The sequence below is a fragment of the Neolamprologus brichardi genome, chromosome 18 (genome assembly GCF_056152115.1).
Source record: "Neolamprologus brichardi isolate AB-2024 chromosome 18, ASM5615211v1, whole genome shotgun sequence".
Lineage (NCBI taxonomy): Eukaryota > Metazoa > Chordata > Actinopteri > Cichliformes > Cichlidae > Neolamprologus > Neolamprologus brichardi.
In genome coordinates this window covers 20,920,413-20,944,316 of record NC_142121.1, presented here as the reverse complement: position 1 = coordinate 20,944,316, position 23,904 = coordinate 20,920,413, and the positions used below count along the sequence as shown (strand labels likewise).

Sequence of the window (23,904 nt, the reverse complement as noted above, 5' to 3'; positions counted from 1 at the left end):
AGGATGCAAACGAAAGCATGCTCTCCAGAATACAGTCTTGAGCCTGATTGGGTGATAACAACCCACACAGGCTCCATGTGAGAGTAATGAATGGCCAATGGGAGGCCTGAATAATAATGCAATTGGATTAAAATCCAATCATAAGATGGTTTTGTCTGTTGACTTTGTTTGTGGGGTATGTTCTACAAACCAAGTTCATGATGAGAAAGATGCATCATGCTTTGACTGGGGGCACATAATGTCCTAATATAAAGATTACCACTCTGTTTACTACGGCCTGATCTCTCTTGGCTGTCAGTCAGTCTTGCAGGATTTTGTTGATGTGATTTCACTGTACACATATTGCATTTATAATGAGCCTGATAACACGATGGAGTGACAGCACCAGTAGATGTTCTTTGCCGTCTTAAATCAGTGGCTTATTTAGAGAATGGCTGCCACAGGTGGTGAGTCACTATTTAATCAGGGATTTTAATGTCTCGGTTTATCGCGGAGACATGTTCCAAGCTGGCAGCCTTTCGCAGAATCCTACCCACTCCTTGGGAGGTCCTCTCTAAGGAGAGGCGCTCTGATCAAATCGATTGACTCTTCCAGCAGATTGATCAGCCAGGCAGGTTGGAGGTGAAATAGATCAGATAACCTTTACATTCTCAGTCCCCCCCACCCAATCTGTCCACTGCTCTTAACATTAGAAGGATGTCTCTGTGCTACCTGACAGCATGTCTTTACTGTTGAACCATTACATTCTGTTATAGCACATGGTGCTTTCACTGCCAAAGCATAGTCCAGCTGGTGGCCTTGGAGACCTTAAATGACACCCATCGTGCCCATAAAATAACATTTATGAACCTACCTTCCAGTCTGAAAATGGCAATTAGTGCTAAGGAACAAATGTGCTACTTTACACGATATTTGAGAATCCCTGTCCTTGCGGGTGGTTCAACTTCCCATATCCTGAAGTGTAGGAGTGACTGTTCCACAGAGCCACATAGCAGCCCCCACCCAAACACTGCCCCCTGGCCAACAAAAACAACCCCTGGGAAGGGTAGAGGAGAGGGGGAAATGTTGAGTTGGTGATAGTGTAGCCCCAAAGCTCCTAAACCACAGTGGCTAGCAGGATGCCGTCACAGCTGGCTCCGTTCCTTCCTGTGGGCCCGCTCCACAGAGCTCAGCCTGCAGGGAGACATAAACCTGTCGGACTGGTCACTCTTTCCACCGCCCTCCGACTCCCTCCTTCCTTTCCTCCCATTACTGGTGAGTTTGGCAAAAGCCATGTAAGGAAAAAGCCCTATGGGGATCAATGTGCAGTACATTTCCACACAGACATGAGCAAAATCCGAAGACTTTTTTTTTTTTTTTCATTGGGGGGAAATTGCAGAAGACGATTCGAAAGCCTGTTTCATTTAGGTGTGCATTGGGGTGAGTGAGGTATACACTGATTGGTGCACCCTGGTCACATCCTCGTAACCTGGGGGTGATTATTATTATAGGGAGACATGCCGCTGAACAAACGCTGTTTGGCATATTTCACATACTAATACAAAATGATAACTGATAACTGTTATAGTGCCATCTGATTCAAGGTCAATAGATTACTGCAAACTAAAAAAAATGTAATAAATGCATTACTAATGTTCTATAATTTAAAGGAGCATGAAGAAGACAAAACTTTGAACACCTGATTGAAAGATGCAGGTGAGCGAGAGAAAGAGAAATGGGGAAAACTAAGCATTTTACAAAGCATGTGTTTAAAAATGAAACCCTGGATGTCCGTAAAGTAAAAAAAAAAACATTTTTGCCTTTTCTTTGTGTCTAGTTATGTTTCTCTGTATCTGCTTCATCATTATTCTGGTGAGTAGTCCCACGTTTGAAAGGGAAAAAAAGAAAATCATTTGAATTCTGGGGACCCAGAGGAGAATGAGCAAAACCCAGAGGTAAGATCCAAGCTTGCTCTCCGTGCCCTTCCGTTGGCTGCCTACCTGGTAAACATCTCCACAAGCTCCTTGCTTTCAAAACACGTCAACCGGTACCTATGTACTTCAGACTGGCCGGCCAAGCAGGAATTGAGACTTTATTTGTTTTTTACTTTTTCCCGTCTCTCTTCCGAGCCATCGCACATAACCTGTCTGGCATTAATGATGTTGTTAATAAAATACGGCAGGTCTGTGGGTGGATTTGCCTGGCAGGCCTGGTGCCTGTCCTTCTCAGAGATAAGCCCACTGCTGGCCTTATCTACCTCCCACAGCCCCACCCAGCAGTGCCGAGCACTGGACACACAACCCGTCAACTCATCACTGGCTAATTACCACCTCTGACTGCCTTACAAAGAAGGCCTGGACTCACATTGCTGCTAAGATTGGCTCTTCCCTACCTTTACTGTCTTTTCTCTACTTCTTTGTTATTTTTTCTGACTGTATTCAATCTAAATATTCCCTTTTTTATCTCCTTCTCTTCATACATTTCACATATCCCTCCTAGCGAGGTTACTCCTGCCTCCTCAGCCACTAGTTAAGCACAGAGTCTACGGCAGCATATTTCAGCTGTCACTTGGAACAGGGAATAATGCGACGGCTTCATTGTGGGTGGTCAGGTAAACCCTCTGTGCACCTTCTACATATGCATCTTGAAAAGTACAAATGTTTATTTTACAGTCTCTTAGTAAGGGCTTAAGCCATTTGTGAGCTGGAGTCAGTTCAATCTCATAGTTTCAGCAGAACAGCCGAAGTCACTTGTGTTACAGAGAGAGAGCGGTTTCTTTTATTCAATTGTTTTCCACTTCCACAAGCGTGTGCCAAGGGGGAGGAAAGCGCCGGCTTAACACGCTCTGCAATTCAACACGGCCAGACGCAGTCCTATTAAGATTTAATGTGCCATTCTTCTGCTTGTGCCGCTGAAAAAGACTTGCAGGCTGAGGAAGAGAGTGAACAAAGAGCAGGCAGAGCCAGGGCCAGGGAGAGATACTGAGTGTGAGAGAAACCGAAACAACCGCTTCTTGGGCTGGTCATTGTCTCAGAACTGAAGACAGTAGTTTCAAAGGACCGCTACACAGCAAAAAGGGGAAATAAGAACACTGTCGTTGGTATAGGTTTTCGCTCAGGTGCTTGTAGCTTGTAGTTCTGGGTGAGTGCAGGAGATTATCTCTGTTTTGTCCACATGTCATCTCGGCTTTTGTGGCTACCTACTTAAGAAAGAGGTCAACTGGATGAAGTCCCGGCATGTGTTTAGCCTCCTGGGCGATGAATTACGTGTCGTCTAAAATGCAAAGTGCAGGCACGCAGGTGCTGAGAGGGAGCGTGTGTGCTCGTGCTCGTTAATAAGTGTTTGTGTGTGAACGGATGACTGATTGAACAGGCGAAAACGTGAGAGACACAGAGTGTTAGATAGATGGGGGATGCGGATACGAGAAAAGCAAAGAGTTGCAGTGCTAGCCATTGTTGTTTATGCCTTAAACCCACAAAGCCGAGCAAAAAAACACACAAAAAAAACCCTGCAAGTTCCTCTATTCTTATTTTGATGGTTTTTCTGCAGAAAATGCAGCCCTCGTCTGACAAAGACCAATAAATACTTTATACAGTGCATAATATGTGCCGTGTGGAGCACAGGGGAAAGAGAAAGAGGGCGTCCTCACGAGGGCATATGCTTTGAATTCCTAATGACATTCCTGTTAACGTTGCTGGCACTGTTGCACAAAGAGGAAATGCACGGGGACTCTATACCACGGAGTCAACATCTACTTTAATATCTTTTCTACCTCTTTCCCTCCATACCTATTTTTCTTTTCTCTCAGACGCTCACGTAGAACATGCCCCCCACACAAACACATACACAGGAAAGACTCAAGCCCAATTGTAAGAGCTCACTCTAGCATGAGGTCTCTTTTCAGTGGCTGCGTTGTGCCAGAAGTAGCTATTCTCCCCTGACCGCCTCTCCTCCTTTCAAAGCCTTGTAATCAGTGTGCTGCTCTTTGTACCAGGATGTCGCAAGACACCCCGGCAAAAACACAGCAGAATTTCTGATGAACGGCGGTGGCTCAGAGTTCGGCTAATCAGGTCTTGTCATGTCGCTTTTCTTCTTATGTGAGCCCTTTTGAAGCGAATAAAGTCTTTGCAGTTTGGCACATTCTTCTTGGCAGCCACAAAGCAGCTGTTGGATCAATACACAAAGTTAGTAGAAAAAAAAAAACAGTACAACCAATAGGAGCCTGTTGGAAACAGTTAGTATAAAGCACGGACTGCCAGGAGTCTGTTCATAGTTGAGGGTATTACTGAATGTTTCCATGCTGCTGACCCAAAGGCTTGATGTAAATGAATTCAAACACTTCAAGCAAACATGTTGTGGTTGGGAATAGAAGGGGGGGGACATATATCAGCAGGTTTAAAAAAGAAATGGTGCCCATTGCAAACAGAGAAAGAGTTTCTATCACATTAGCATGTTGTGCATTGTGAGGAGATGTTATTGTTTTTCAGTGAGTATTAGTGTTTCATTTGTATTTTTCTCATAAATCTGAAATGTGTTTTATTGAAGCTGAGTGCATTTTGCAGTGTCTACAGGGATGAGGAAAAGGGGAAATCTACATAATATAAATCCATATATGGCCCAGTTATCTCTCTCTCTTTCTCTGTTGCACCCACTCTGATTGATTCCTTTATCTGAGGGAAGCAGAAGACATGCTCTGTTTGCTCGCACAGTGGCCGGCAGGAAAGCAGAGAAAGACACTTATTAAAAAGGTCATCTCACAGAGGGTTAAAATAGCAGGGCACAGATCTCTCTGGGGGGAGCAGACATGCCCCTCCTCTAGTGAAGGACACAAGAAAAGGTGTTGCTCAAGGGAGCTGGACCCATAATGAAAGAACGGCCACTAGGCTGACAGCCCATGTGTGCACTAGGCTATTCAAATACCTTCAGAGACGCGGAATTGAAGAATTGACCGAGTAAGGCTGTGTGAAAATGCAATCTTTTGAATTAAACTCTGAGCTAGAGGTGTTATTTTTATTTACAGTGTGGGCTAGTAAACACAAGCTGAAATGAGATGAGAAGCAAGGTATTTCTTTGGCGAGTAGGCCTGAAGGCATGTTTCCTTGCCTACCATTGCAATCTCATACCTGGCATATGAACATCTCTTGTGCCAACTGAGAACAAAAGTCAAACTACACACACACTGTTTCTCTTTCTCCATTAAGGATAGGTAACAATATAAGTGTGCGCAGACAATGCAGCGTGATAGTGAGACAAAGCATTTGTGAAGTGTTTTTGGAAAGTCCTATGGAATAGCTATGCCTCCAGCCTCCTGTCTCTTCCCCAGGGTAGCCTAAAGCCATGTCGGCAGGATGCTGATCCCCACACGGAAACCTGATCCGCAGCCATTCTGGAGCCGAGGGGTGGGGTAGGGGGGGTCTCCCCCCTCAGAGCCTCTCTACTTCTGCCCCAGAGTTAGAGGGGTGCTCTGGGGGAACATTCTTCTAGCCCTGCCCCAGCCAGCCTCCACTCTCAACTCTCTAGAGGAGCATTCTTCCAGCCCTGCCCTAGCCTTCACTGGGATCTCCTGGGGAGCATTCCTGAAGCCCTGCCCCAGCCCAAGACGGGCTCCCTGGGGACACATTCCTGCAGCACTCTCTCTCCCTCTCTTTCACTCTTCACATCTCCCTTCTTCTCCCTTGCTCTCTTTCTCAGGCGCTCGCCTTCCTCTGCAGTCCAGCATTAGTGCGATCAATAGCACCGATCGCATCGGGGACACGAGGCAATCCATACCCATGTGCTCCCTTAGCGCACTGCAGTGGCCACAGCTTAAGTGCATGGGAAGGTGTTATACCTCTGCCAGATGGGGAGAGACAATGGCCGCCATTGATCGCAGTGACATGTAACATCTTTTTCTTTCTCTCTGTCCATCGGGTGTGGTCGACACACAGTTAGAATCTGTTTAGACTTTATTTCACTTGCCTTATCCGACTGCTTTTATAATATGTATTTTTTTAAGCTTACTGACTGTATATGGGCTGTCTGTCTTAGGAAACTCACTGTATATGTTTTGATGGGAGGGGAAAAATGCAGAGTTGTGTCAGCATGCAAATCTTCATACATGGATTGGTTCCAGTCAAGCTCTGCAATTTGTTAACCAAAAATAAAATATTTGAAATCGTAAAAATGGAGAGTTTAGCAGGTGCTGGTGGTTGATTAGAAAACGACTCTAATAAAGGATCCATCTGTGAGTAGAGACTTGATGTAAGGCAGATTAATTGGTCATGGATGTCTACATAATGCCACATAGGAAATCTCATATCCCATATTCCAGAGAATGCACAAACACATACTCACAGACACACACACACGCATTCAAAGTACTTAGTATGCCATCTAGAAGTTTCTTTTCTCCCACTGTGTTTGAATACTAATAGAGTGTTTCTGCACAATCACAATACCCTAATGGCAATTAGAATCTTTTGTTTGGCTTCCACAGGGGCTCTTATCCAAACTGTGTTTTTTTTTTTTTTCATCATTGAGCAATTAAGAGTTATTTGTCCATAAGATTGACATTTTTAAAAGACAGGCTTAATTATAGAAAAAAAAGTATGGCTGAGTCAGTCATGACCACATACTGAAAAGACCTGTCCCTGAATCAGAAACACAACTTTATAACATTATTGTTTTCTCAGTGTTGTGCAACAGCATAAGTATAGGACGAACTTTAATTAAATAAAATCCTTTGTGGGGTTTTTTTTCTTTCTGCATTCCTCAAATTGTCCCCAAACAAAGACTGTCCACACATCTGCAACGACTTGATTGAATCGCGTGTCAGATTGAAGAAAAAAAAAAGGGTGACAGGAGACTCTGCACTTTCTTTCCCTTAGACCAGTCTTTTTTGTTGTTGTTGGATGACAGTAATGCAGAAGTGAAGAGTGCAGTCAGTTTTCAAACCTTTAGCTGATTGAGTGTCGCTTCTTCTGAATTTAAACACATAGCAGGGCATAAAATCCATTGTGCAATGCACATGTATGCATTTCTGCTTAAATTAACACAGACAGGAGGGTAACAGAAGGCATTTTTACATACTGAGTACACAAAAACACAAGACTTGAGACTGTCTCACAGTTAATGGAAAATCTTTGTAAAACTCATGGGATATCTAACCTATAATTTGTGGTTTGCTGACGGTTGCAAAATATGAAATCAAACTGTGCTTGAATGTAAACAGAAAAGAGACTATTGCTGGGCACACACAAAAGTGCTAACTGAAACATTCTAAGAGGGGGCATAACACACGTAAATACTGTTTCTACCAGCTGGGGAAGATTCCTTACAGTCAGAGAGGCGCATGACCCCGACAACTGTGTCTGTCAGCTGGTCAGTAATAACATCCTGCTGCTGAGTGACCCAACAAAAAAATTTGTGTTAAAAAAAAAACAACAACCTCAGGTTACAATATGAGGTTTATACAACACTTTCTTTCTTTCAAAGTTTCACAATAAAAGCCTTGTTAGGAAGGGTTTCTATGCACTGAGATGCTCCAAGACTTTAAATTTGAAATGGAAAAAGTAAGCTGTGACATTGAACTTAGAGCACATAACCACAAGGCTTAAAGGACTACCTCTAATAGAGCGCAACAGTGATGTTCTAGAAGCAGGGGTTTTGATTATGAGGCATTGTGTTGTAATGTAGACTTACCATGAGCTACAACACTGTGAAACAACAGTATGTGTTCTTGTAGGAACCACAAGTTTGCATGAAACCCATCTTATTTACAATGTCACGGAAAAGAACTACCCTACAAAACTGAAGACAGCGACATCTCTAATTGGTTGAGGTTGTTGTTTCCTGCAAATGCTTACTTACCAGCTTACTTTTTATGTTGCTAGTGTAGTTGAGGTATTTTTTTTTCTTATGTTATATATACATTCATATATATATATATATATATATATATATATATATACACACATTATACATACATTCATTTTCTTTTTAAAATTCAATGTGCTATCTATTCCACTTCAATTATCGAGTGTATCTTTAAGCCATAAACTTTCTTGCTTGCAATTTCTCCTCTTGTGTCCATTTACCATCCCTGGGGCATCAATAAAAGAGTCGATTACTGGGTTCAGTGAGAAATATTAAACATATTAAAGAGAAAAATCCTCATGATAACACATGCAATGACTGTCATTAAAGAATTATGACTGGCATTTTTACACACCATGCACTACATGACTTTATTGGACTTTGAGCCCAAATGAAACAGGCTAGTCATCATACTTAAAGACTGAATGCAACTCAATCGTACGAGTAGCTGAAAAAGACGTTCTCACTAAACATCTCTGGGCTTTTCTTTTGAATGACAAACAATAGCGTCTGTGCTACATCTGAAACAGAAATAGGACATTTTAGTTCACTTTATTTTTGACAGTAGAAAGAGACGAGACATGTGCCCAAACACTAGGAAATGAGTATCAAATGGTGTTTCTCAATACGGGCCTGTCAGGGCATGTAAAGGAGGACAGCAAGTCCAGGAGAAGCACATGGAAACCTTCAGTTCACATCATTAGTTCTGTCTGCCACCTTGTCAGGGTATTTATAGTCCTATTCATCCATCAACAGGTCAATGACACAGTCTGCCAATGGCATCCTTCTCTTTCAATCCCACAAGGTATTACTACTGCAGCTAGCTCGCACTGGGAGCAGCTGAGGGACTTTCCTGGAGCAAAGATCCATCTCCAGTTGGTGGTCTGGTTACTGTGAGACCTACTAGCTCCATGTTACTAACACTCGGTGTTATTGAAACGTTTCGAATTAGTATGGTGCTGTATAAAACCTTACGCTGACACATGTAAGGACACGAGGCTCATACTATAAATACATATACTTCTATCTATTTTAATGGGCACGTGTGGGCCTGTTTATATGTCGTCTCTGATGATATTAACGTACACCACAATATAACTAATGCGCTATGTGTGTGGAGGCCTGTGCTGCTGGATATCTACCAAAGAAACTGGTAGTCTGGTGTTGTGCTCCCCTTGGTGAAGTGTACTAACACGCATAGTGTGGCATATTCTCAGATGAAAGCATAGAGTGAGAGTGGGAGAAGAGCTGAGTGGCAGAGTGGAGGGGAGGCTCGGTGGGCTGAACGTTGTTTACCTGTCAGCTGGCATTGATTAATCTTGTGTTCGGTGAGATCGCTCAGCGACTCGAACACCTGCCGGCAGCTGTCGCAGCTGTGCAGCGCGGGCTCCTCGTCCTCCTCCTCTCCCTCCTCTCCTTCCTCTGGAGAGAGCAGCCTCTTCCTTAGATGCCCGGTCTCACCATCCTCCGCCGCCCTCTCGAGGGCGCACTCTGGATCTGCCGAGCCACAGGAAATGACAGCACCACATAGTCAGAGGGGTGACCCACACAGCGAGGTACTACGGCTTCCTCTGGGTGACAATAAAATGGATTTCTAGACTCTGGATTTAATAAAAACAATAATAAAAGCTGTAATAAAAATGCAGGTTCAATTTGGGCCTCTGTAACTCAACCACTCATGCCATAACAGAACTGTTGGGCAGGTGCGGGCGAGAGATATACAGGCGGAGAAGGCGGTACGACGCTCGCACACACAAATCCGACACACACATACAAACACACAAGCACGCACCCTCTGTTATTAGAAATGGTTTTACGTTGTGTTTGCCCTGCTTCACCCAAGCAAAACTTCAGTATATGAAACTAGACTGATGGGAATATGTGTAGTTAATAAATCCTGGATTGCAGTTTTGGCTGGACCAAAGAAATATGAAATTCTGCCAGCGAGTGCTGAATTGCATCAGTCAGCATCTATCAGAGGAGAAAGACCTTGCCATATTACTCAGACATTTAGACCAGAACTGTGGATGTATGTAGCATAGCGCAGGAAGACACACAAAAAGTGAGATTGGTGTGTGTTGGGCTGTCGTCACGACACACTTCCCTAAATTATTCAGCTTTGCTCGCAGGCAGCTGCGGGTCGCGCACATCAATATTCTTCAATCCATCTGCAGTTTTGTCTCTCGTTGGCTTTGTGCTGCAGCAGTGCCAGGGGTGGGCAACTTACTACCCTGAATCAGGAGGAACCATCTTTCAAATTACCACTCTAATCTGAAGTTCTTCACGTGATACTAAAGCGTTCCGACAGCAAATCAAACCTTGCATCGCTCACTCACAGCGTACCACGCATATCTTCATTCTGACACGTAGTTAAGCCAAAGCAGCTTGGAATAGTATCTTATTAATAGGCAGAATGGCCCGCAGCCCTGTCTCTCCTCACATTGCGACCTTTACACTTCACAATACGTCTAATTAAAACACCATACTTACAATCAAACAATCACGCCACCCTGGTTAGGCTTTTGCGGGGTGGAAGAAAAGCCTCTGCACTTCACTGGCAGCCATTTTAAGCCCCACTCCAATAAGTGTTCCTCGGCTTGTCTGGAAACTCCGGAGGGGAACGTTAGGAGTAAGCCTGTTTTTTTCACCCCGCACACAGTTAATAGAGCCTGAGGACAAGGAGTGTGTGGCACCAAAAGCGTGCAGGTGTGGCTGTACTGGCGCTGGGTGCGTGTACACTGGGGCGGCCATTTTAGGTCCTCTTTCTGTTAGGGTGCTCTTAAACTGTGAAATTCCTTGAGGAAAGGCGGTCGAGAACTCATCAAGGCCACCCAGGGTTTTTTTTCTTTCCCCCACTTGCGCCAAGTATTGATGTAACATCACACCCTCCATTGTCCTTCCCTCTTGGCGACTGAGGCTCTCGGAACATGCCCTCTAAAAATATCAGCACTGTGGTCCCCGGTGGGACCATGCAGAACAGAACAGAAGGTGTTTCAAGAAAATGAAAATCCCAACCCAATCCTCACAGATGCAGGCCTTTCTTGCTCTGGGGGGGAAACACTTCTGACTGAGGCCAAAAGCCACACAATATAGAGTTATGATTCATCCGCACACAGAGGCACAGAATTCACAATATGCACAGAAATGTGAACACTTCATGTGTGTGTGTTTTTTACAGGGTGCCTGTGGAGGAGGTTAAAACTTTCTTTTTTTTCCCAAAGGCCTTCATGAATCATTAATTTCTCTAATATTACAGCATGGTCCTGTCAGGAAAAACAACTGATGGCTACATTTAAGCATTTTATGTCTAATCTGAAATAGAAATACATTCCTCTGAGCAGAGCGTGGATGAATTTCACTGGTATTCTCATATTATTTCATAGATCCACAATAACGACCAAATAAAATACATTTTTTTTATGATTACCGGGGAAAAGGATCAGCGTTATGCATTTGTAAGTTTGATTTCCAATCCCTTGCTTTCTCTTGTTTCAGGTAACAACTTTCTGCTCCAACTTTCAGCGAATCTGAGCTGGGTCATCGCACTCAGCTGAGGTGAGCGACCTGAGCTGTAGCGATGCGGCACTGGAAGTGTAAACTGTTACATGTTTGGGGGAAGGGGATGGGGGCGGTGGTTTGGAAAGTCGCTCTGGGGGCGTGGGGGTTTAGACACGGCAAGGTCACGTCCAACCGTGGGATTAAAGAGCCACATCAATACTGAGGTTCCTGTGCCTCTGGGCCTCATACAGTAATCCATCAGATCAGGACATTCTCTTCTACCAGCCTCTACTGGCTGGACAGCAGATCGATACCAGTGTGCTCGGGATGGCTGTGGAATATTGGGCGAAGATGTGTAAGATATTGAGAATTTTCCATCAGGCCCAACGCCCTTGTTAATTTAAAACAAAGGTTCGAATTAACACCGTTGTTAATTTCCGATGAGCATCTTAACAGCGTCGGCGTGGAAGGTAAGGACAAGAGAGAGGCTACACTGACCGCTGATCCATACTCTGATAAGGGCGGCTCAAAGGGAGATGATCATAGCTGCGACTGAGAAATTATTCATAGGGGGGATATAATGAAGATCTAACAAAATGATTCCTAAGGATAAATTTCAAACCTTTATTGTACTAAAAGCACATTAATACTGTACTAATAAAATGTGGGGATCTGAATGGTGATTGACGTCTTTAGAGCCGTGTAATATCTGTCCGGGTCCAAATCCATCCATCACGCGCACACTTATGATCTCTTATGGTGCCTAGTGACATTCATCATGCCACAACTTTCATCTTGTGAGTTGAAGACTCTCCTGGACCCCCTACCCTTATATTATTGAATATTTTTTTGCTTTTAAATATTTATAACCTTTTAATTGATATTCTCTTCGCTGCTCCATTAGCCCCACCAGGGACCCGTGGTCCCTAGCAAGGAAGCGTAGCCTCATCCCCCACTGTCTGGCCCACACACTGCGACAGGTGCAGACACTGACCACAGGGAGAGAGGGAGGCATGAGCACAGAGGGATAGAAGAAAATATAATAATAAAAAACAATAATAATATAAAGTGAACTGTCTGGCCAGGCCTGTTAATAGAATTTTAATCTAAAAAGTTTAACTCTCTGCGTGAACCTTAACACTGGAGATTTAATATCTAACCATAAGCTGGAAAAATTCATAAAAACTTGGTGGGCCTACAATAAAGAGAAGACAGAAAAGTAGTTGCGGATGCTAGGCACAAAATTTAACGGATGTCAGGGTTTTAATGTGAATTTGACTCAAATGCATCTGAGACATACTGAGCACAAAAAAGTGTGAAACCACTGAGGGCCATGTTCTTACTTGCCTGTAGATACAGGCTCCATCGGGGTTTAGCCTGACGGAGCCTCCTTTGTGCAGCGAAAGAACTTGGGTGTCAAAAACATCGTTACCAGTGCACCCATCTCCTCATTTCCCCATGATGCTACAAAGATCCTGATCTTACGATGCCCCCGCTCCACCACCCCACGCCCCTCCCCTCTCTCCATGGCACCCCGTCCTACAACAACCCACCCCCAAGTTCGAATTAAGAATTTATTCCAACCAGCAAGCAGCTTCTCTCGACACGTGTCGGCGGGCCTGATCAAAGGTGGGCACGCTTCTTTATCAGAGTGAGGGAGGCTGTCAGAAATAGGAGGACATTAAGATTGAATAACCTTCACACACTTGCCGGCACCTCATTATTTAAAAATCTGAAACTTTTTTTTTTTTTTTTTTTTTTTGCAGAGAACCTACCATATATAGGTCACACTACAATCTAATGCCACATGTGCCTCCAAGTATATCCTCCTCTGTGAGGATGGGACTCGGGGCTCTCCGCTTAAACCGTCACATCCACTGATTTGCCATCATTAAAGAATATGATGCGGCGACAGGGCTGTGAGCTTGACACTTGCCAGATTGTTAATAATTGTCAAGAATTTACGTGTGTGTGTGTGTGTGTGTCTAAGTCTAATTATTAATTATTAGGTCTAATTATTAGTCAGTCATTTGATCCATTTTAAATTTGAGCACCGATTAGCAGAGGTGTTTGTCAAAAGCCATTTCTCTTAGAGCGCTAAAGACGAGCTTAAAGTGGTGCACTGGCAGAAAGTGTTTGGCACCTTGTTATAAATTACAAATAAACATGTAGTATTTTTATGAAAATTTTATGATGCACGCTGAGATGAAGATAAGAGTAGCAAAGGAAGGGAGAAAAGGTGTCAAACAATTACAGGAGAGACAAGAACAAACAACGGAGACAACAGAGAGCAGCTCATGAAGCAAGCAGCACATATAATCACAGGTATACAGATGGCATCATCCGCCATTAAAATCTCTGCACCAAAAAAGATATGAGCACACAAAGAAGAATGGAAATCAAAGAAGCTGAATGAGAAACAACATTTGAACACACCAAATGCTCTTTCTCTTGTTCAGCCGTCTCACTCGCGCTCTCACAGGCAGTGATAATATTGCACGGAGCGCCTTGCTATGCCATTAGTGCAGTAAAACATCAAAGGAAATGAATAATAGAGAATATGATTTTCTGAAGTGGTGTAGTGAAAGAGCCTTTTCCTCTTCCTGCTGTTGCGAGCCCTGCAGTACATTGATCTGTGGGCAGCCTCAACCTCAGCCAGAGCCAGAGTCTCAGACACCGCACCAATACGCTACACTACTCCACACTAGAGCACCTAGCCACCCAGACACCCCTTCAGATCTCTGAAACTCTTCTATTTGCCTCACTCCACTCCACTTTGACAGAGCTGACACAGTCTTCTAAAAAAAAAGAAAAAGAAACAAAGAAAGAAAAAAGCCTCAATCTGTAATAGCCAAGAGCAAAAAAAAAAAAGAAAGAAAGAAAAAAAGAAAGGGATGTATATATAAAAGAGAAGAAAAAGCACTGAGCATGTGGTTATAATTACACACAGGCAGCGCAGTGGTAAAGCCAAGCTGCAGATCTTAAGCCTGCTCCAGACTCTCTGGGTAAAAAAGCACACTGCCTCATTAAATCTCAGATATCACACTGTTCCTGCCCCTCTATACTATGCATAATACTGTCTATCTTTTAGAGGGCCTCTTTTGTTAGCATTTCTCCTTTGCCTTTGCTACATATCAAACATGAATAAGAAACAGGATGCAGGGTCTGCAGAATGCTTGCAGAGTCACAGAAGAGCGCAACTGGGGGTCTACTTATGAGGCAGATCCTGACACCATGTCTGGTGAAGCCCTTAGCTTGTCAGAAGTCTAATGGCTATTGTGGCCCTGTCCGTCAAAGCAGCAAACGCATGAAAATCAGGTGAGCTCTTTCTGCTGCTTTTCAGTTTGATTTTATGAGGACTTGTTGGGGGCATTATGTGGAATTACTGCATTTTAAAACTCAGACAGGCAAAGCGAAAGCTCGCTGTATCTTAAAAGTTCATCGCTGCAAACAACTATTTCCTCATTGACCATTCGTCAAGCTGCATCCTGAGAGGAGGTTAAAAAATAAATCAGTCAAACGAAGTCAAATGAGGAAAGTGAGAAATTAATTTGTGCGCCCTCCTGATTTCTCCACAGGCAGACATCGATCATGTGGCGGCTGTCTCCCCTCGCTCTGGAGATAGAGGCGGTGCAGAGACGGGGAGAGGGGAGATTCGTGTGTCTGAGGGGGTCGTTGTAATCAGGCACACTCATTAGCTCTGCTTTGGCTCTGGATGACAGGAGGTCTCCGAGGCAAGTCTGCCTCTTATGCCCAGTCCTTCATCCCTTGAGCCGGGGTTAGATGGGCAAAGGAGGCAGATTCTTTTCAAAGAACCACCCACCAATAGCCATCAATACAAATTAACACAGCAGAAGATGTATTGGCCCGGCTATTTAGCTTAGCCATACACAAATATGTGGCAAAAGGGTCTAACAGTAAGTCTGATGAAGAGGAAAAGCTCAGTCGGAAACATACAGGTCAGATAGCAGAAAAGTGTATGTGCAAAAACTGCTTCTTTCTAAATCAGTGCAGGAACCTGACATCTACCTTAAGATACCAGCTAACAAACAAGACATCAGACAAAAACAGTTACTGAGTACTAGTGAGCAAGTGAGTTAAGCCAGGATTTACTGCAGTAATGCATACAGCTCCTGTATTTTACACAGAGGCACTCAGAAAGCTATGGGTAAATGCTGGACTAATGTGGCAGCCTAGGAGTACCCAGGGTCCCCAGCCTGCTGGGCAAAACCATCCATATCGGGTTTAAAATAACCACGCCTGAGACTTAACCTTTACCAGAGACAAATGAAATGAAAATATACAGTGTGGTGCATCAGGAGCAGGCTTCATTCATAGGGGGCTTTCTGCTAGCCTGACCTGAATTACCGCTCTGTTCCTGGAGGGCCACTGTGAATGGCACGCGTGGAGACAGGACACATTCATCTGCGTAGCTCTATTCTACATCATACAGAGGGTTTGGAAACAAAGAGCGTAAAAGAAAAAAAGAGGCAAGAACACACAGAAACACAAGGACAGCTATAGGCACACCTGCATGCGCGCACACAAACACGGAAAATGCACTAAAGCGCTCGAGTTATAAAAAACACATGCAACCATTCGGTTTACAGCAAGAAAACCTCCGAAACAGGAAGCACATACTTTATTTCATTCTGGTCCCGACCGAAAATTTTACAGACAGACGCACACACATAGGCGCGCACACACAAACGCACACAGAGACACATGATCCACTTTCCAGCCGAAAATGATGAAATATGAAATGGAGCATTACCGCTTGGAATGGCAGTCTGCCCAGGACTGTGCTGGTCCTCTGTCACATTGTCTTCTACTGCCAGAAAAAGAGAAGGGGGAGAAACAGAGGGAAAGAAACAGTTAACAGCGAAAAACAAGTTAGACACATTGAGATTTCCTTCTTTTCTATTATTTACTATTGAGATTTTCTATATGGAAACTCCAGGAGATTTCAGCAGCTTTCCAAAGCTCAACCTGTGGTTTGGCAATCCGCACAAGCCTTTCATATGTATGAGGTTTGGCAACGAGGCAAACAGCCACCCACGTAAATAACATATTGGACTGAGTAATGACGTGATGAATTATGAACGTCTCCCATGAAACACACTCCCAACATCAACAGTGACCAAGTGAAAAATACCTTGATGACTATATTAGTAAGAAGGTTGCACGGTGCACTGGTTAGCAACGTTAGACTGGCATCATGAAAAGAGCACTGCAGCATAAATATGTATCTTCCTAAAGCTGTGATCCTGTGATCCAAAATGAAACCTACAGTAAAGTATACAAATGTAATAAGACGCCAACAGACACATAGAAAATAGATGCAGCCAAAGTGGCTGCAAAGTGTTTTTGCTCTTTAACAGGGTGGGTGACAAAATAGTGACGGCTTGATCGGCACTCGCATCTGCTCATTAGGTGCATGGCAGCTAAACCACTTTTGACTTTCTGACAACAGCTCCGGCCTTGAAAAACACGACTTATGTTTAGTAAAAGGTAGGAACCTTTTACATTGGAGCCTTTTTGGAACCGGTGAGAGTTCCTCGTGGCATGTCAAGTACAAGAAATGAAATGGATTTTAACAGCGGGAAGAGAACAAAAGAGTCTCCCACCTGTTCCATGTAAAATGAGGGTCTCACTGAGGACTTCTTACGCCTCTGCGTTCCACCCCTGCAGTTGAAATGCATTCTCCATTATGTCTTTTCTTTCTAGCCTTTCATTTTCCTGGGCAAAGAGGAAGGGGGAGTCTGACAGGACCTCCCAGTAGGGGAGTGTGGCAGTGACTGCCAAAGCAGAAACTGGCGCACTTTTAAAATCGCACAAAATATCCTGTACTTTGCATAATTAAGCCAGGATCCTATGGTGGCAGAAGCCTTTTCCACAGGGGAGCACAAGTTAGTGTCAAGTGGGGTGTCAAACTTCAGTGAAAAATGAAGAGGAAAGTGTCGAGCTGTTTCTTATGAAGACGGCAAACGATGCAGCGACTATGGTTCGCTGTCATCCGGTGTCCAGCCAAAAGTGAATTTTCAAGGAACTCATATATAGAAAAAAAAGAAGCTTTTATTCTAAATAAACTTGTAAAGAAACGACAATGTAAATTCAGTTACATATAGGGATGTTTTCCGAATATCTTTAATATTTCCCCGAGCAACAATTATAATTGATGTAGGAAGAAAATATGCAAAACAAATGGTCATGGGTCTAGCAATTAATTAGCTAAATCAATTAAAAGTGATGGAGCAGACATAGTTGGACACCGTGGAGGTATATATCCCTCAGAGCCTCCAAAGAGGACTGTTTCAGCCAACAGAGAAACCTTGTCCTCTTAAAGGAGGCCTTAGTGGCTGGCGCCCTGAGAGTTTAATGAGTTTCTCTAACACCGTTGAGCGCCTTGCATCTAGAATCATTTAAATGGGCTAGAGATAGGGGGTCCTAATAAATCCCCCATGGTTCTATCAGAGATTGGTGGTGGGAGCTGGAGTTTTTGTTTTGATTACCGTCCCTGTTGGTGAGATGAGGGAGTTCAGGCAGAAAATTCTATTTTACATTGCCATAAGAACCTAAACATTACAGCGGTTTGCGATGATTTGTCACCACGGTGAACTTATTAAAAGTTTTGCCATTTAAAGTAAACAACTTCCATCACCGTGCAAATTCTTTTCTCATTTGCACCTGTCTGCTAGATAATTAATAGCTAGCTAGGAGCAATCATAGAGGGTAAGCTGTCAAGTCAGGCCAAACTCCTGTGACGTTTCCTTTAGGCTGGACATTTGATGAACAGTCATAACAGTACATATATAAATAGGGTGGGCACTTTTAATTAATATACTCTGAAGCTCATGATTACCTCATAATGACTTCAGCTGACTGCAACTCAGTCCACACTGCTGTAACTGCATCACTGCTATCAGTTAATTAATGTTTGACAAGGTACAGTGTATCACTCAGTCAGTGACAAACTGTAATCATGCTGCAAGGTTTTGTTGATACAATACCAAACACACATGGGACCATTTCAGCACAGCTCCTTTGATTTTCAAAATGCAGAGCAGGAAAAACATAATCCCACAACAAGTGGCACAGCATTAAAGGCCGCTAATTAACACAATGGCCAAACACACACACAAAAAAAAGGAATGTGGAGTAACTGTCATTATATCGTGAATGACAATTCCCAAGACGGGACGCTTACTTTTTAGGAAATGAATTCATTTTCTATTGGAACAGAACGAGGAGGAAAAAATAAAAAAATAACACAAAACCAAACAAAAAACCCCCTCAAAACTGAACAAAATACCCCACGCTAATTTACATGCGCACAAACCATGACACGCCATAACATCAACAACTAATGGCTTAACAGAGATGAATAAGGCAGAGTCGCAGAAGCTTGGACTTTTTCAAATCCATCAAATGAATTCCTGCTGCTTTGGGAAGTGTGTATGTGCACAGATACGTGTATTTAATGCCGGACATATCTTGCGCTTTTATGCGAGCATTGCCACAAATTTGGTGTGTCTCTGTTTGTGTGTGAGGGTATCTCGCAGCGCTTCTCAGACATTTAAAAAAAAAGCCCTGAGTGTGTTCCTGGATATGCGTGACTCATCTGCTTGGTTACAGCCAGCTTGGACGATAAAGTGCCGAACACAATGGCTGTGTAATCCGCCCTGACTGACCGGGAAGGAGACGCTCGCCACAGGGACTACAACTCAATTTAGCTCGGGTCACGAGGTCAACGCTCCTCAATTAGGGTTGGGGAGGGAGGGAGGAGAACACACACTGCACATGAATAACTTTCTTAATGAGCATTATTTGAACTGGTGATTGGTGTCATAAATAATTTGCAATAGAGGAGCATGTTAATCATGTTGCATAATATTTAGATTCTATATTTTGCCTTGCGTTGTAAGCAAAAGAAAAAAAGAAAAAGAAAAGAAAGAGAGCGCGAGAGAACTCCACTAGCAGCACTATAAAAATGTCACAAATCAATAATCTCATTATGCAATTATTGCAACTTCAGCTTCCAAAAATATTAATGCTATTCATAAATGCAAACGAGACAAGAGGAGAGGAAAAAAAAAGACAAGAAAAAGAAAGAAAGAAACCCCAGAAATGTAGCATTTCATTTGCGGCAGTGGAGGAAATCCGTCATTGTCTCTGAATCAGAACTCTTTCTCCATGTGGCAGACAATCCATGACAACAAGAGAGACACATGCCATGGAATAAGAAGACATATCGGCCAGCTCCCGCGACGCCCAGTCCGACACACTGAGCCGCATGTCAAGAGCACTGACAGCCGTGCTAATGGGATTTTTCCATGCCTCCATCATAATTTCCTTAATGATAATACTATCCATATTTTTGTGTCACATTAGAAAAGTGTTAATGGGTGTTATGCCACAGATCATTAATTGTGAACAGACTGGAATACTGCAGCTTGCTGTAAACTAAGAATAACGCACCTTTCAGACATGAGAAAAGAAAAAAAGAGTGGACTGTAGCATGCGTCTGCATTCCAGCTGATAAAATTAAGATTAGACATTCAGACCATTTAACGGTGAACATACTGCAAACAGGCTGCCTTAAAAAAAACAAAGAACAGGCGAGTTTTTGACTTGTTTCCGACTAAACTACAGAAGCTTTAACCGCCCCTTCACACTTTTATTTATTTATTTTTTGTACATACACAGACCTATGCTTCAAAGTACTGAAGAGAATAGGAGTGGGAGTGGTTATGCGTGTCAAATGTTCAATTTTGTTTTCACTAAAAGGAAAAGCTTTGAATTTTATGGCCAATTTTTTTGATTAAGCAAGTAAATATTTGTTTCAGTTTTTCCCGAAAGGTCTGGTTTCAATACCAGAAAAATGCCAATAAAAACTTTAAAATCAAATTATTATGCACAAGCTTAGGAATTCAACCCCTCCCCCAAAACAGACAATTTAATCATTAATTTTATTTTTACAGGCCTATTACAGATTTTACAAATCCACCCAGTGCATGAGGGGTATATTTAAAGTGTAAAGTGATATTTCCTGTCAAGTATATTTAAACCTCCTGAGATCACTCGTCTGGTGATGAATTTGAGCTTCTTAAAATCATCAAATATTTAAGGTGTACATGGCACAGCCCTGATTTCATGGCAATCACCATACCTAATGGAAATGGTGCAGAAAATATATTTATATATGCAATTGACAGACCTGGAAACTTCCTCCTCGGCCAATGAACACATCAGTGCCAAGACCTGAGAGTGTAATTTGCGCTCCAAATGAAAATATCAACCGCGTCTCATGTTATTCAGGAAGTAGTGGAGGACAGGCAACGTGGCAGTCATCATGCAGGATTTGGAGTGAGATCCTCCTTCCTCGCTGCTCACCACTGACTGAGGCAATGTGCTGACCCAAAGCCTCTGCACATCAAAACAAAATTACAATGTGCCTACAGTTGAGAAATATAGAAGGCTCAGGATTGAGTAAATGTCAGTGGCTGGGGTGAAGTGTTTGCATATAAGCGAATGATGTATGGTCTCGTCCTGTGCCATTTATTCCCCCAAGCAATAACGTAGCCGGATCTGTCTCTCAGACTTAATTGAAACGGGACTTGTAATGTTGCCCTTTTCCTCCATGGGACCAAAAACATAACCTCTGACTCCCACAAGCAGCCAATACTGAGCAAGTGGGTGTGTGTTGGAGGTACACAAGGGAAAAAGGAGTGCCAACTGTCACAGCATTATTTTCTCATCTTCTCTACATGCACCCCACGTCCATACTATCCATACCAGTCCCTCAAAACGCTGCACATGATGCTCGTTCTGCCTTCCCACCACGTTCCATCGGCACCTCTGTTCATTCTCTCGTCCGCAGAACAATGCGTTCTTTCTGAGCAAAGGGGAAAAAATTGGAACGTTCACATTGACCACTGCCTCAAGACAACCTATAAAAGTGAAATCTGAACTCGGAGATCCCGGTCTGCTCTCGAAAAGACACAGGAATAGGAGGCACGGGCTCACACATGTATGAATGTGAGCGACACAAATTAGGAGATGCCACAAAACAAGAAACTACAAATAAAATGACCAATCGTGTCTTCTTTGAACAACAGGGAAGAATAAAGTGTCAAATGACAATTTAAAAAAAAAAGACAAACAAACTTATTGTGGACATCTGTATAAGTTTATCTCTGTCCCTGAGGAAATAGATGGACAAAGAACAATAAATAACATCTGCCTGGCCTTCTTTGGGTCCGATCCAAAACAAGGGAATATCTATGACGTATCTGCATTTCTGCTCCGGTTGAGCAGCCGGAATGAAGACATAAAAGTCACGATGTTCCGTGCTCCACATTTTCCCAATTTAAATTTTAGTGACAATAACAAAACAAACAATGTCATCACTCTGACTTCATTTGCATACTGATTTGCTCACTCTGCATCCCTCTCTGCCGCACACTTAGATGTACACAAATCTTAACAGATGTTCTTCTGAATGCACACACACACACTCTCTCTCTCTCACACACACACACACACACACACTTGTAGCATGTAGGCATGCTGGCAGGAGACGATTATATGTGATATGTCTTTTGAGAATAGCAAATGTCACACCAACTAAACAAGAAAAAAAAATAATGCCAATGCCAATCTGCTCTGAGAAAATATGAAATCTATGTATGGAGCTGTTTACCGCGAATAGAGCAGTGCAGGTCTGGAAACAGAATGTGACAATTTTAAGATGTGCATGCACTCACATTTCCACTCTCTCCTGGGTATTGATTTAAAATGGTGGCTGCATGAATGTACCACAGACCATGTAATCTTCCTTTGAGATGAAGACTTCCGAGAACGAAAAGGGGGGGAGAGAGAAAGGGGTCCACAGACCACAAGCTGGGAATGTGAAATTGTGGACAATTATTTGCTGAGCAAAATACAATGCCTGCCAGATGAACTGGAGCTCAACCTCCAAAAACCTACAGCTCCCCCCACTAAAATGCTACAGAGAAAAGTAATGTGTGAATATGTGTGTATGTGTGTGTATGTTGCTCTCCCTTTCTGTCTCTATTTCCCTCTCCCTCCCCCTTTCTGAAACTCTCAGAGACATGTACACTCTGTGACAAATGGTGGATCAGATTACCAAACCAACTGTTTAAAGAAGAAGAAGGGAAAAAGTGACCAAAAAGGGGAGTAAGAAAAAAAAAAACCCAAATAACATCATAGACGTTACCGATTAAATTCAGCTGTTTTCAAGCTTTAAGCAACCTGACTGATAAAGCCAGAACTTTTTCTTTTTCTTAATGAAAATGTCTCATTAGTATTAAACGTTGGGTAGTATTTGCACCTCACCACACACTTGCGAGCACGCACATCACAGCCCCCCTCCCCAACGTATAAAATGTTTCCTCTTTGAGTTTTCAGACGGGGTGAGTCACGTGACTGTGCACCCCATTCCATCAGACGGCTCAAGTTCCGACCAGGAGCGTCTTTAACGCATCCAGATGTTCGCCAGCGTCGCGCTGCACTGTTGCTCTTTAAACGTATCCCTACCCCTTCTTTAACTCTCATCAGTATACAGTGAGAACTGAAAGCCGAGCATGTTTTTAATTTTCTATTATTATTAATATTATTAGTATTATTATTTATCCCCCTCCGATGCCAAGTACGTAAACAGTCGATTTCATGCGCAACACAAATAGGAAGGAACACTTCGAAATGCGTAAAAAAAGAAAGGAAGAAAGAAAGAAAGAAAGGGGTGGGGGGAAGAGACAGTTACATTTCACGAGCATTCAGTTCATGCTCGTCCACATTTTGTGTCATGTCCTTAAAAAGCAAAATGTTTTGAGAGCCACCAAACAGGCTTATCACTTACCTTTCAGTGATCTTGGTTTAGCTTGCTTGCGGCGCGACATCCTATAGAAAACGCTGAAGTTGCTCAGTTTCTGCCTGACAATTTGTGTAGGACGGGGTAGTCTAAAGGTATAGTCTCTCTAAAATTGACTGACCAAAACCGCGGCTGCCTTTTTACCATTACATAAAGATGCAACTTAGCCCCGGCCGCGCCGTCTGTACACGAGTTTGCTGTTATTTTGTGATGAGTAGGTGGATGTTATAAAATCCAATTAGCCCGATCGCTATAGGCGACTTTATTTAGTTGAGCTAGGTATCGGGAAAAGTGTGAGAATATAGTAATCCCGTCATGCGCGTCCATTCTCCGGGAAAACACACACGCGTGTAGGCATGATGTTCGTTTAGAAACAAAAGCGCAATATTTGCTTTTCGCTTCTCATCTCAAATGCATCCGCGTGAGAAAGACATCAGCAAAACGCCTCCCGTGAGTGTGCAAAAATGCAACAAAACCCAAAAAAAAGAGGAAAAAAAATGACAATAACACTTTTCACTTCATATCCACCTAACAGCATCAAAACTATTGCAGACTCTTCCTTTTCTCACTCCAGTCAGCTAATCATGAATTAGGTTCGGAATCTGATCTAAGTCTACGTCTAAATTGCTCTTAAAAAGAGGATGAAGAAGCAGAGAGAAGATGGAAGCTCCCTCCTCATC

At 43.1% G+C, this 23,904-nt stretch overlaps 1 protein-coding gene across 3 annotated transcripts in view; it reads right to left on the bottom strand.

The window, feature by feature from the left end:
- znf521 (zinc finger protein 521) overlaps positions 1 to 23,904 on the bottom strand; it is an 88,671-nt gene extending 64,767 nt beyond the window's left edge. For 2 of the 3 annotated variants that reach the window (XM_006786452.2, XM_006786453.2), the window contains exons 1-3: positions 23,213 to 23,904; positions 16,106 to 16,162; positions 9,130 to 9,330 (exon numbers count right to left, since the gene is read on the bottom strand). In XM_006786452.2, coding sequence (XP_006786515.2) covers positions 9,130 to 9,330; positions 16,106 to 16,162; positions 23,213 to 23,252 — 298 coding nt within the window. In that variant the 5' untranslated portion in view covers positions 23,253 to 23,904. The remainder of the gene's footprint in view (positions 1 to 9,129; positions 9,331 to 16,105; positions 16,163 to 23,212) is intronic. The other variant, XM_035905976.2, reaches the window with a different exon arrangement.